We start from the raw sequence: 11,609 nt of genomic DNA, 5'->3' as shown, positions 1-11,609 counted from the left end.
ACAGACGGACATTGGGCCGATGATGACGATGACGACATTTAATGTAATTTTTTTGTTTTCCTGAAATATTTTTTTTATTAATACACGCATAAATAATAATAAACATAGTAGAATAATATGTACAAACAAATCCCACAGTTACATTTCGGGTTTCTTCGTCCTCCATTTAAGACTACACTTCCCATGAACCCCGGAAGTCGGAGCTTGCGCAATGTGTTTTCCTCGGGCCTTGGCCTCTGGTCGTGTTTGTTTGGTGCTGGCTGAATTAAAGGGGCTAAAAGAACATTCGACGCAGTTATTTGAACGTCGATGAGGTGAGGAAGACCCTGCATGACTCGTCTCTGCCTCCACAAGATGGCCGAAGAGTTGTCGCGATGAAAAACACCAAATAAAATGAGTGGAAGAGCGTTTATGGTTATAGCTAGCTAGCATCACAGCCGAGCAAGCTAGCAGCGCTCTAAACAAAACAACGATTATGACATTAGCAGCATCACGAAGACCAGATTAGTAATGCCACCATTAAGGTCTTCTGAATTAGGATTATTAAGACACTGGCTCTATGCTAGTCCTAATTTGAGCTAATCCACTGATTTAACTTGCTAACGTTAAATCTTCATGTTTCTGCCTTGTAGAGATGATTGAGGCACTCTGTGTGCTGCGGGTTGAGACGTGGGGGACGCAGTTAGCATGAAGACAGAAAGAAGTCAGAGGAGAGAACTGTATTTATTCATCAGGTCGATATTTCTGTGTTCATAGGAGTCATAATCTTGACGGTAATCTACAAGTAAACTAGATCTTTAGACTTGTATTTTCTTTTTACTACCTTGTCCTGCTAAGGAGGGACTAACAACACAAAAAAGAAAGATTCCAGTCACAAAATCACCGTAACCTTTTATTTATCAGGTGTTCTGGGTAGTTATATAAATTATATCAGATGTGAATGGACCCAAAATAGCAGCGACTGCCAGTAGTTCTCTAAGCCGGCGTTGTTTTTGTCATAGATGTGATGATGGTTGTTGATTTACATGCGAGCACAAAGTGCTAAATATCTCTTAAAGCACTGAAGGTAGGTGGGAGATCACAAAGGGACAAAAGAAGGGGGGAAGAGAAGGGGACATTTTAATTTACGGAAATAAACAAAGGAGGGGACGGGGTACAGAAAGTCTGGGACAAAACTGTGTGTGTGGGGGGGGCGACTGGATTAACAAATCTTTGTCTTTGTCACAGGTTCCTGGGTGAGTCCCTCCCTGCCATGACAGCTGTCCACCAGGACGCCAGCCCCGCCCCCTTCTGCAGTTGATGGATCTGCAGCTGGTCCAGAGATGACGGACAGCGTCAGGGCCTTCCTCCGCAATGTTGCGACGGTGAGCACACACAAAGTCACGGTACCGTCAAATACGCAAAAACAAAATGTACTCGTATACATTTACAGAATGAAACGGATGAAAAACCTTCTTTTTAGGGGATCAAAGATTCCATATTGGGGATCGGAACAATCTCCAAGCTGGATGCTCGGATCCGGCACAAGAGGGAGGAGCAGCGGAGGAGAAGGGCCAGCGGGGCGCTGGCACAGAGACGGGCGCAGAGTGAGGAGCGCAAACCGGACAAGTAGGCTGCCGTCCCACTCGCCGTCCCACTCGCCGTCGCGCTCGTTGTCCCGCTCGCTGTCCCGCTCGCTGTCCCGCTCGTTGTCCCGCTCGTTGTCCCGCTCACTGTCCCGCTCGTTGTCCCGCTCACCGTCCCGCTTGCTGTCCCGCTCGCTGTCCCGCTCACTGTCCCACTAACTGTCCCGCTCGCTGTCCCGCTCGCTGTCCCACTCGCTGTCCCGCTCGCTGTCCCACTCACTGTCCAACTAACTGTCCCACTCGCTGTCCCTCTCGCTGTCCCGCTCGCTGTCCAACTAACTGTCCCACTGGCTGTCCCTCTCGCTGTCCCGCTCGCTGTCCAACTAACTGTCCCTCTCGCTGTCCCATTCGCTGTCCCTCTTGCTGTCCCGCTCGCTGTCCAACTAACTGTCCAACTAACTGTCCCTCTCGCTGTCCCTCTCGCTGTCCCTCTCGCTGTCCCTCTCGCTGTCCCACTCGCCGTCCCGCTCGCTGCCCCGCTCATTGTCCCACAGATAGTTTTCCTGTCCTCCATTTCCCTTCTCGTGTTCTTGCGATCAGCAGCTCTGGTTGTGAGACGTCTGCTCTCTTTCAGTGATCCCAAAGTAGCGAGTCGGATCTTTCAGTGCTGTGCCTGGAATGGAGGCGTGTTCTGGGTAAGCGCAGACTGCTGATGGAGTCCAGCTCATCACCTGCGTGCTTCTTAGACGGAATAAAGGAACCGACGTCCTCTGGCCGAGGACCCTGGAACTCTAACGTCAGCCTTCGGTTTCCTCTCCCCAGCTCAGTCTGTTTCTCTTCTACCGGGCGTTTATCCCACTGCTGCAGACGCTCACAGCAAAAATCATCGGTATGTACGGCGGCTCATGAAAGCGGGACGGGTGTTCTGCGGCTCGCCGGGAAGCGTCGGCCAACAGTGTCCCTTTGCTGCAGGTGACCCCTCCCTCCACGGCAGTGTGTGGTCGTGGCTGGAGTTCATCCTCACCTCCGTCTTCAGTGCTCTCTGGGTTCTCCCTCTGTTCGTCCTCAGCAAGATTGTCAATGCGATCTGGTTCCAGGTGAGGCCCTGCTTCACAGGGGCGTAAAGAGAAAGGCTCCGGGAACGCTTTGCATCATCGGCGAGGAGAAGAGGAGATAATCACAGAACATTTGGGGGGTTTTTAAAGTCAATGGCTTCTGTCGCCTCTCCCACATGCTATAATTAATCAGTATTAAAAATGTATTTATCAGCAAAATATCCCGTAGATATCGATGTCCTTCTATCCAAGGATTTCAGTTTGACTCCTGTGACTTCAGTTGCTTTCTTTTTTTTTTTTAACTTTTTTTTTTTTTTTTTATCAGAACGAAACATAATCTGAGACAGGTATGTAGGTGAGCAAATAATGAGCTAAAATAATGCATAAAAACAATATATTCATATATTATAATAATGAAAATAAAGTATTACTAATAAAAATATATTAAATAAAATAAACATTAAATAATAACAATAACTAAAGAGGAAAAAAGAAATAAGGCAATTTGGAGTACGGTGTAACCATGTTATAGACTTTAGATGTATAGATTTCAGCAGATATATCTTATATTATGGAAATTAAGAGCCAACAATTATACATCCTGTATATACATAAGAAATAAAAAAAGTTTCTTTCTGATTAAAAAACCTTCCAGCAGCTGGAAATCTGATTTAAAGAAACCACGACACTTCCCCTCAGGCTGTCTGCAGGCAAACGACAGCATGCCTGTCTGTGAATGAAAACCATTCTTATCTTAATTATGCTAAAGACCGAAAGCGCACCGTAATCTAACGACAGAGGAACGGCAGGCTGTTGGCTCGCGTCCCCGTCTGAATGCCGAAGTGACGCTCGCTGTCCCGTTGCGTTGCAGGACATCGCCGACCTGGCATTTGAAGTGTCTGGATATAAAGCGCAGCCGTTCCCCAGCGTCAGCAAGATCATCGCAGACATGCTCTTCAACCTCCTCCTCCAGGCGCTCTTCCTCATTCAGGTTCAGCACACGCTTCCTTTTCCTGTTCCGTTTCCTTCTTCCAATAGTTCATAGATTCATTTTCACGCCCGTGTAACGAAATAAAATTATTTATATTTAGGAGGTCAGCGTCGCTGTAACGCCATAAAGTCCTGATCATTATTAACAGTAGAACTGACGAAGAGGAGGGGCTGTGAGCCTTCAAAATGCTGACTGTATGAAGCGTCTCGCAGTTTATCCTTCATCCATAATCTTTATGTAATCCAACGCCGGCTCCGGTTTTGCTGATATTGATCTTCGGGTGATGAAACTCCATCAGTCCTCTGTAAAAAAAAAAAAAGAAAAAAAAAAAAAAATGGCAAAACCCAAATTTCATTTCCTGTCTAGAATTCTGAAATCAACTTTGTGAAGTCAGAAATCGATCCCCCCCCCCCCATAATGTGGACTCTCCTGTTTCTGCCTGTCGAGTTGGGACATCTGCGTGATCTTTGTTCCAGGGCATGATCGTTAGCCTCTTCCCCATCGATGCCATTGGACAGATGGTCAGCCTGCTCCACATGTCTCTGCTCTACTCGCTCTACTGCTTCGAGTACCGCTGGTTCAACAACGGTGAGAGACCCGGCGTGTCCTCCGGCGGTCTGAGTGACGTCCTCCGGTCTAACCGGCTCTTTGATGTCTGTGAAGGCGTCGAGATGCATCAGCGGCTGTCCAACGTCGAGAGGAACTGGCCGTATTACTTCGGCTTCGGCTTGCCCATGGCGCTGCTGACCGCCCTGCCCTCCTCCTACATCATCAGGTAGCCCGTCGGTGAGACTGTTCCGTTGAAATCGCGCTGGACTCGCCGTTGACCCGTGTCCTCTGTCCGCTCTGCTCTTTCCACGCCAGCGGCTGCTTGTTCTCCATCCTCTTCCCACTCTTCATCATCAGCGCCAACGAGGCCAAAACGCCGACGAAGCCGTAGTGAGTGTGGAGTCTGGTTTTTAAATGAACGACGGAAAGTTATTTGCTTCGCTGATCGCCGCCGTGTCCCGCAGCCACTTCCAGCTGCGTCTCTTCTCCCTGGTCGTCCTGATCAGCAACAAGCTGTTCCACAAGACGGTCCACCTGCAGTCGGCCCTGACGTCCTCCGCCTCCTCGGACAGGCTGCCGTCGCCCCACGCCTCCCCCGCCCGCCACAGGGCTCCACCCACCCAGTGACGCCCCGCTCAGAGAAGATGGGGATGAAGAAGAGAGGCTTCACTCGGTGTGATCCGTTCTTCTGCTTCTTCCCTCGCCGCGCCCATTTTCAGTGTGACACAAAAATCGACTGCTTTGTGCCTCACATGCTAAATATTTTACGTACTCTTATTTTCTTACGTGGATCTTTTTTTTTTTTTGTACAATGTGCCATTTCAGTAAGTCTCCCTTGAATAAATTAGAGCACAAGAAGTCATGTCGTTTTAACATTTAAGCAAACTTGTGACTCAAGAAGGATTTTTCTTTTTTTACTTTGAAGGGCGAAGGACCGTCTGGTTTTAAGTCGCTCCGTGTTTTCTTGATGTTGCGAGTCACAGATCGAATGTTGCGTTTCTCTTTAGATTGACGATGTCTTAGCGGTCCCAGGAATAACAAAAAGTCCTTAATTGAGACTTTTTATTCCCCCCGAGAGCTTTGTTTTAGTCGTATACATGCGTGTCGGTTTGCGGTTTGCTCGGAGTTTCATCCCGTGTTAATCTCCCAGTCACCGACCTTCCTGCCACGCATCGGTTCAAGGTCATGGCGAGTGACTACTGCGAGGAGAGCATGGTGTTTGTGCAGACGGATACACAAGTGATGTTTTGTAAAGGTGATCTGATTTCAATAAAAACTTGTCAGGTTCAAGGTTTTGTCTATCGTGGTGAGGATGGAGACGTTTCAAAAATCAACCGCAAGAAGAGTTCCTGATTCAGCCACAGACGACACGTCGGGCTTGTTGCTGGGTTACATGTGCGACAGTCAATAATGGAATACGGGTTGAAATAATACTTTATTTCAGATGGTTGAAATACAGTCGTAACAACTAAAGTGTAAAAAAAAATGCGAGAGAACTGCAGTTATTATATACTTCCAATCGGTGTCTAATTTAAGTAATTTAGTATTTTTAGTATTAAAAGTTTGCCCTATATTGGAGAGTGATAAACTTTCAGTGAGCCACGCCGTCCTCTAGTAATAAATGATCGTTATTACATTTTACATGATTTGAAATGACGTGGTATTGATAGTTCTTCACCAGTAGGGGGCAGCACGTGCATTTCTTCTCTAAGGACACGTCACTACGCCACAGCCGTGAGGAAGGGAACCCAGTTTGAGTGACAGCCCGAAGACCAATCAGCTTTTCGTTCGCTCGCTAGTGACTGAGGCGCAACCAATAAAAATGTCGCGAGGCATGTTCAGGGCGGGGTTAAGCTACAGCAAGTTTGTGTGTGAATAGTGAACGAGTATCAGGAGAAGAGCGGGTGAGTCTGACAGAACATGTACTATTGAATATTTTGACTGATGTGGAAGTCCTACTTTCTTCATATTTGAATATGGGAAGTTGTCACTTATGTTTTTAAAGTTATTAAAAAAATGGCGCGGGGTTAGCATGTCCGATAACGGTATGAAGCAGCTAAAGCGTTAGCCTAGTTGCTAGCTACTCGGACACTTTTTGACTGGATGGAAGCAGCAGCAGCAGCAGCAACACTCGCCGGCCTGATGCTTGCAAGCTAAAGGGTTAGCATTGGTTAGCTCCAGAGCTTTGTTACATTTGTTGGGCTGGTTTTGTCCATTTTGAGATCATTTGGAAAACAAAATCGGTCAAGCCACTGGCAAAAATCCGTGCACAAGTGTTCCAGCGCTTCCTGGTTCCTGACGTGGCCTTATCTGGTTGGGCGAGACGTTTAAAGTTGCCTCTGGGAGTTGTCAGGCACTGGTTTAATTAATACTTGCTTTATCTGACCATTATGCTTGCTCTCCTCCCGTGAGGTAGTTCGCTGGCTTGCCCCTTACCTTTCCAAACATGACGAAGTTGGGCTTCCTGCGCTTGTCCTATGAGAAGCAGGACACGCTGCTGAAGCTGCTCATCCTGTCCATGGCTGCTGTCCTCTGTGAGTCCTCTCCGTCCTCCCAAACGCCCCCCCCCCGTACTGAAATCGCTGATCCCAGCTTGTCTTCCTCCTCAGCATTCTCCACCAGACTCTTCTCTGTTTTGAGGTTCGAGAGCGTCATCCACGAGTTTGATCCGTAAGTGTTATTACTGCAGCGGTCCTCGTTCCCAAGCATGAACTGATTATAAAAGTCGTGTCTCGTCTTCACCTTCAGGTACTTCAACTACCGTACGACCCGCTTCCTGACCGAGGAGGGATTTTACAAGTTTCACAACTGGTTTGACGACCGGGCGTGGTATCCTCTGGGTCGGATTATTGGTGGCACGATTTATCCAGGTACGATTCAGGTAGAACAAAGTAATTACACAGACTGTGGAGTTCGGAAAACTTCTTTCTGGGTAGTTGAGAACGATTCCCGGTTGAGACTTGACCAACGTGTGAATGTTTTTGGCTCACTTGGCGACATCTCTCTCCTCCCTTTCACCAGGATTGATGGTCACCTCGGCCCTCTTGTACCACGTCCTGCACTTTTTCCACATCACCATCGACATCCGCAACGTCTGCGTCTTCCTGGCGCCTTTGTTCTCGTCCTTCACTGCGATCGTCACCTATCACTTCACCAAGGAACTGAAGGTAAGAATACGGTGCGATTCAAAATGAAGAGTCAAAGCTCAAATCACGGGAACAGGAACAGGAACAGGAACAAAAGTCTGGAGGTGTTTGTTCCCGGTTTGGGCTCAGTTTGCAAACATTGGATCGAATAGTGTAATACAGCGGTCCCCAACCACCGGGCCACGGCCCAGTACCGGTCCGTGAGGCATTTGTTACCGAGTCGCACAGAAAGAATAACTAATTTATAACATTTCCGTTGTATCGATTATTAGCGTCTAAAAGGTGTTTTATTTTGAAAAACCACAGAATTTTCTCCAACGTAACATTCGCCTCTAAATGTTCTTGGTCACGTGGTACGTTACTAAAAAAAACGTTGTAAAGTAGTGAAAATTTATAAAAACAAACCAAAAAAATGTCTTTGGAGAGCTTCTTTGCTAATGGGAAAAGTCCAACTGAGGAAGAAAATAAAACTTCTTTTAACAGACAAACCAGGAGTCAGACTTAAAACACGGGTTTATCTACAGCTGCCTGGCTTCGTTAACGAGGCGATGAAGGGTTAAAAACTGGTTCAGCACATAGAGACAAAGAATCCTGGATTATAAAACAAGAATGTGGAATTTATGAAACAAAAACGTGAAGGACAGAAGTAATTATTGAGACCACAACTAATGGTTGTGGTCTCCTGCGTCCCCCCCGTGACTAACTGGCCTTTCCTTTGTGTTTTTTTCCAGGATGCGGGGGCCGGCCTCCTGGCTGCCGCCATGATCGCGGTGGTGCCAGGCTACATCTCTCGCTCCGTCGCCGGCTCCTACGATAACGAAGGTACGGGTAGCGACGCCCGCGGGCGCCGGAGCGGGACAGCGGCGTCTCTGAAGTCCCTCTGTGCCGTCTCCCCCCAGGCATCGCCATCTTCTGCATGCTGCTGACCTACTACATGTGGATCAAGGCGGTGAAGACGGGCTCCGTGTGCTGGTCGTCCGTGTGCGCGCTGGCCTACTTCTACATGGTGAGCAGACGGGCAGACGGGCAAACCGGTCCGGTGTTTCCGGGTCCTGATGACGCGCGTTCCTCTTCCCAGGTGTCCTCCTGGGGCGGCTACGTGTTCCTGATCAACCTCATCCCCCTCCACGTCCTGGTTCTGATGCTCACGGGCCGGTTCTCTCACCGCATCTACGTGGCGTACTGCACCGTCTACTGCTTGGGCACCATCCTGTCCATGCAGATCTCCTTCGTCGGCTTCCAGGTGAGGACGCGCTAGCGTAGCGTAGCGCTGCCTCGCGTCTCGTCGGGTGGTCCACCCCCCCGCACCCCCCCCCCGCTTCACCCCGCTGTCCTCCTCCCCCTCTCAGCCGGTGCAGTCCTCGGAGCACATGGCGGCCTTCGGCGTGTTCGGCCTGTGCCAGATTCACGCTTTTGTCGACTACCTGCGCAGCAAACTCAACGCCCAGCAGTTTGAAGTCCTGTTCAAGAGCGTCATCTCCTTGGTCGGCTTCCTGCTGCTGTCCGTGGGCACCGTCCTCATGCTGACCGGTGAGACCAACCTTGTCCCCGCCTTCTCTTGTCCCCGCCTTCTCTTGTCCCCGCTTCGGCAAACCGCTCTTCGGATCAGACCCGAAACGTGCGTCTCCCCCTCAGGTAAGATCTCCCCGTGGACGGGCCGCTTCTACTCCCTGCTGGATCCGTCCTACGCCAAGAACAACATCCCAATCATCGCCTCCGTCTCGGAGCACCAGCCGACCACCTGGTCCTCGTACTACTTTGACCTCCAGCTGCTGGTCTTTATGTTCCCGGGTAAGTGAACGGCAGCTTCCTGCTCTCCTGTCGACCTCCTCACAGCTCGGTGTGGGTTTATATACATTTGTTTCTGTTCCTCTTCCTCTTCCTCTTCCTCACAGTTGGTCTTTATTACTGTTTCAACAACCTGTCGGACGCTCGGATCTTCATCATCATGTACGGCGTCACCAGCATGTACTTCTCAGCCGTCATGGTAACGAGCCTCGCCTACGCGTCGAAGCGCTTCCTGCGGCTTCCCGCGGCTTCCTGCGTCCCACCGGTGGCCGACTGGCTTGCTTCCTCTTCTCAGGTGCGCCTGATGCTGGTTCTGGCTCCAGTCATGTGCATCCTGTCGGGCATCGGCGTGTCCCAGGTGCTGACCACCTACATGAAGAACCTGGATGTGAGCCGGCCGGACAAGAAGAGCAAGAAGCAGCAGGACGCCACCTACCCGATTAAGAATGAGGTGGGTGGGAGACGCTGCTTCAGAGGCGTGTCATTAGATTTAAACTGCTAAAACCTCATTATTAAAGACGATTAATGTGCATAAATCATTCCAGAAGTTCACTTTATGGAAACGCAGGAATTATTGATGTCTCACATTAACGGTCTGGACAAGAGCTTATTAAATAATAATAATTTCCCCCCCCCCCCCCCCCAGGTCGCCAGCGGAATGATTCTGGTCATGGCCTTCTTCCTCATCACGTACACCTTCCACTCCACGTGGGTGACCAGCGAAGCCTACTCCTCTCCCTCCATCGTCCTGTCGGCGCGCGGCGGCGACGGCAGCCGCATCATCTTCGACGACTTCAGAGAGGCGTACTACTGGCTCCGGCACAACACCGCCGAGGTCAGTCGTACCCAGACGATGAAGGGGGGGGGGGGGGGCTTGTGAGCTGGGCGCCAAACCTAAGCGGCTTCCACGCGGTTTCTCATTGCGTGTTTCCAGGACGCCAAAGTCATGTCCTGGTGGGATTACGGCTACCAGATTACGGCCATGGCCAATCGGACCATTCTGGTGGACAACAACACGTGGAACAACACGCACATCTCCAGGGTCGGGCAGGTGAGCTGGGCGGGCCTGTGGGGTGACTTAAAGGTGTTTTTAAAGGTGCTGCCGTGTTAACGGGGGCTGCTGGGGGGGTCCTGCAGGCCATGGCGTCCACAGAGGAGAGGGCCTATGAGATCATGAGGGAGCTGGATGTCAGCTACGTCCTGGTCATCTTCGGAGGACTGACGGGATATTCCTCAGATGGTACGTCCCAACCGAACTAAGGACCAGTGTGTGTGTGTTTGTTTTCAAAGTTTAGTACTTCCCCATTCATCTCCGCTTGCATCCCAGATATCAACAAGTTCCTGTGGATGGTCCGCATCGGGGGAAGCACGGACACGGGCAAACACATCAAGGAGCACGACTACTACACCCCCACCGGGGAGTTCCGGGTGGACCGCGAGGGCTCGCCCGTCCTGCTCAACTGCCTGATGTACAAGATGTGCTACTATCGCTTCGGCCAGGTCTACACCGAGGCCAGTGAGTATCGGTCCCGCCTGAACCGCCGGGCCTTCTGCTCCCCGTCTGCTGCGGTTCTGACCGGCTCCTCCTCCTCCTCCTCCGCAGAGCGCCCGCCCGGCTACGACCGAGTGAGGAACGCCGAGATTGGCAACAAAGACTTTGAGCTGGACGTGCTGGAGGAGGCGTACACGACGGAGCACTGGCTGGTCAGGATATACAAGGTAGATCCTCTGTTCCGTTTAGCCACGTCTTCTCCGCGGCGGCGCAGGGAATGCTTCACACGTTTCTAACTCGGTCCGTGTTTCAGGTGAAGGATCTGGACAACCGGGGACTCTCTCGGACTTAAACCCCGGTGCAGCGGTGAAGACGAGCTTTTCGCGCACGGCACTGAGCCCCCGACCCCCCCCCAGTCTGCAGATGAGGAACGGAGCTTTTTTATTTTTTACCTTTTTGTTTGAGGAACAAAAAAATGCATCCAAGCAGTTTAGTCTTTCTGGGGTAGGTGGATGATCTTTCTTTTTTTTGTTATAATGAATCTTCTCATCCGTGATCAAAGGGAGATTTCGTCAAAACATCCTCCTTGATGTCGGGAAATGTAATTTGCCAGAAGTCAAAGGAAGCAGTGTTTCAGCGCTTTTTTCTACCGTGTGGTCGATTAAAGAGGATTACGTGTCAAGCTGGTCTCTTCCCTTCCTTACGAAACACATCGAAGAAATCACGTGAAGTTGCTCAAGGAGGAATTAAACCTAAATGTAACCATGGAAACTGGACCTCACTCCAGAATAAACAAGACCCCGGTGCGACATTACTGAGACTCGTTTATTTACGATGCGTACACTTCAAATCTCACACTTGTTCCCCGAACGTCTCGACTCAGCCGGCGAGACTCTTTAGGGTCCGTTAGTAGCTCAGAAAGTTAATGCAAAGACAGGAACATTCTTTTATTGTGAAAAACATACGTAAGCTTTATATTAAAAGAACTTTAGTATTCAGACCGGAACAGCTCGGGAGTTTCCC

At 50.0% G+C, this 11,609-nt stretch overlaps 2 protein-coding genes across 3 annotated transcripts; both read left to right on the top strand.

Moving 5' to 3' along the window:
* Positions 1-226: 226 nt before the first annotated feature.
* On the top strand, positions 227-5,450 carry ei24 (EI24 autophagy associated transmembrane protein). 2 transcript variants are annotated; one of them, XM_068744969.1, is made up of 11 exons: positions 227-314; positions 1,228-1,364; positions 1,463-1,608; positions 2,200-2,260; positions 2,388-2,454; positions 2,538-2,662; positions 3,492-3,611; positions 4,088-4,199; positions 4,275-4,386; positions 4,518-4,550; positions 4,625-5,450. In XM_068744969.1, the coding sequence occupies exons 2-11, from the start codon at positions 1,323-1,325 to the stop codon at positions 4,785-4,787; spliced, it is 981 nt and encodes a 326-aa protein (XP_068601070.1). In that variant the 5' UTR covers positions 227-314; positions 1,228-1,322; the 3' UTR covers positions 4,788-5,450. The 2 variants fall into 2 exon arrangements, with proteins under 2 accessions (XP_068601070.1, XP_068601069.1); XM_068744968.1 differs by having other exon boundaries at positions 4,476-4,550.
* A 595-nt stretch (positions 5,451-6,045) lies between these two features.
* On the top strand, positions 6,046-11,268 carry stt3a (STT3 oligosaccharyltransferase complex catalytic subunit A). The gene is made up of 18 exons (XM_068744967.1): positions 6,046-6,064; positions 6,577-6,694; positions 6,770-6,830; positions 6,909-7,030; positions 7,182-7,327; positions 8,038-8,128; positions 8,206-8,312; positions 8,385-8,549; positions 8,656-8,836; positions 8,942-9,097; positions 9,202-9,293; positions 9,390-9,545; positions 9,741-9,929; positions 10,029-10,145; positions 10,232-10,334; positions 10,422-10,610; positions 10,698-10,813; positions 10,900-11,268. Exons 2-18 carry the CDS (start codon positions 6,607-6,609, stop codon positions 10,936-10,938), a joined length of 2,118 nt encoding a protein of 705 aa, XP_068601068.1. The 5' UTR covers positions 6,046-6,064; positions 6,577-6,606; the 3' UTR covers positions 10,939-11,268.
* The last annotated feature ends 341 nt before the right edge of the window (positions 11,269-11,609 follow it).

This window comes from Brachionichthys hirsutus, chromosome 10 (assembly GCF_040956055.1).
Source record: "Brachionichthys hirsutus isolate HB-005 chromosome 10, CSIRO-AGI_Bhir_v1, whole genome shotgun sequence".
Lineage (NCBI taxonomy): Eukaryota > Metazoa > Chordata > Actinopteri > Lophiiformes > Brachionichthyidae > Brachionichthys > Brachionichthys hirsutus.
This window is presented reverse-complemented; position numbering and strand designations above follow the sequence as displayed.

Bases quoted from the DNA above. Each gene is read 5' to 3' on its own strand.
- ei24 (XM_068744968.1), top strand. From the start codon at position 1,323: ATGACGGACAGCGTCAGGGCCTTCCTCCGCAATGTTGCGACG. The intron at 2,455-2,537 runs GTATGTACGGCG...CCTTTGCTGCAG, and splicing joins GCTCACAGCAAAAATCATCG to GTGACCCCTCCCTCCACGGC. The intron at 2,663-3,491 runs GTGAGGCCCTGC...GTTGCGTTGCAG, and splicing joins TCAATGCGATCTGGTTCCAG to GACATCGCCGACCTGGCATT.
- stt3a (XM_068744967.1), top strand. From the start codon at position 6,607: ATGACGAAGTTGGGCTTCCTGCGCTTGTCCTATGAGAAGCAGGACACG. The intron at 6,695-6,769 runs GTGAGTCCTCTC...CTTCCTCCTCAG, and splicing joins GTCCATGGCTGCTGTCCTCT to CATTCTCCACCAGACTCTTC. The intron at 10,335-10,421 runs GTACGTCCCAAC...CTTGCATCCCAG, and splicing joins GACGGGATATTCCTCAGATG to ATATCAACAAGTTCCTGTGG.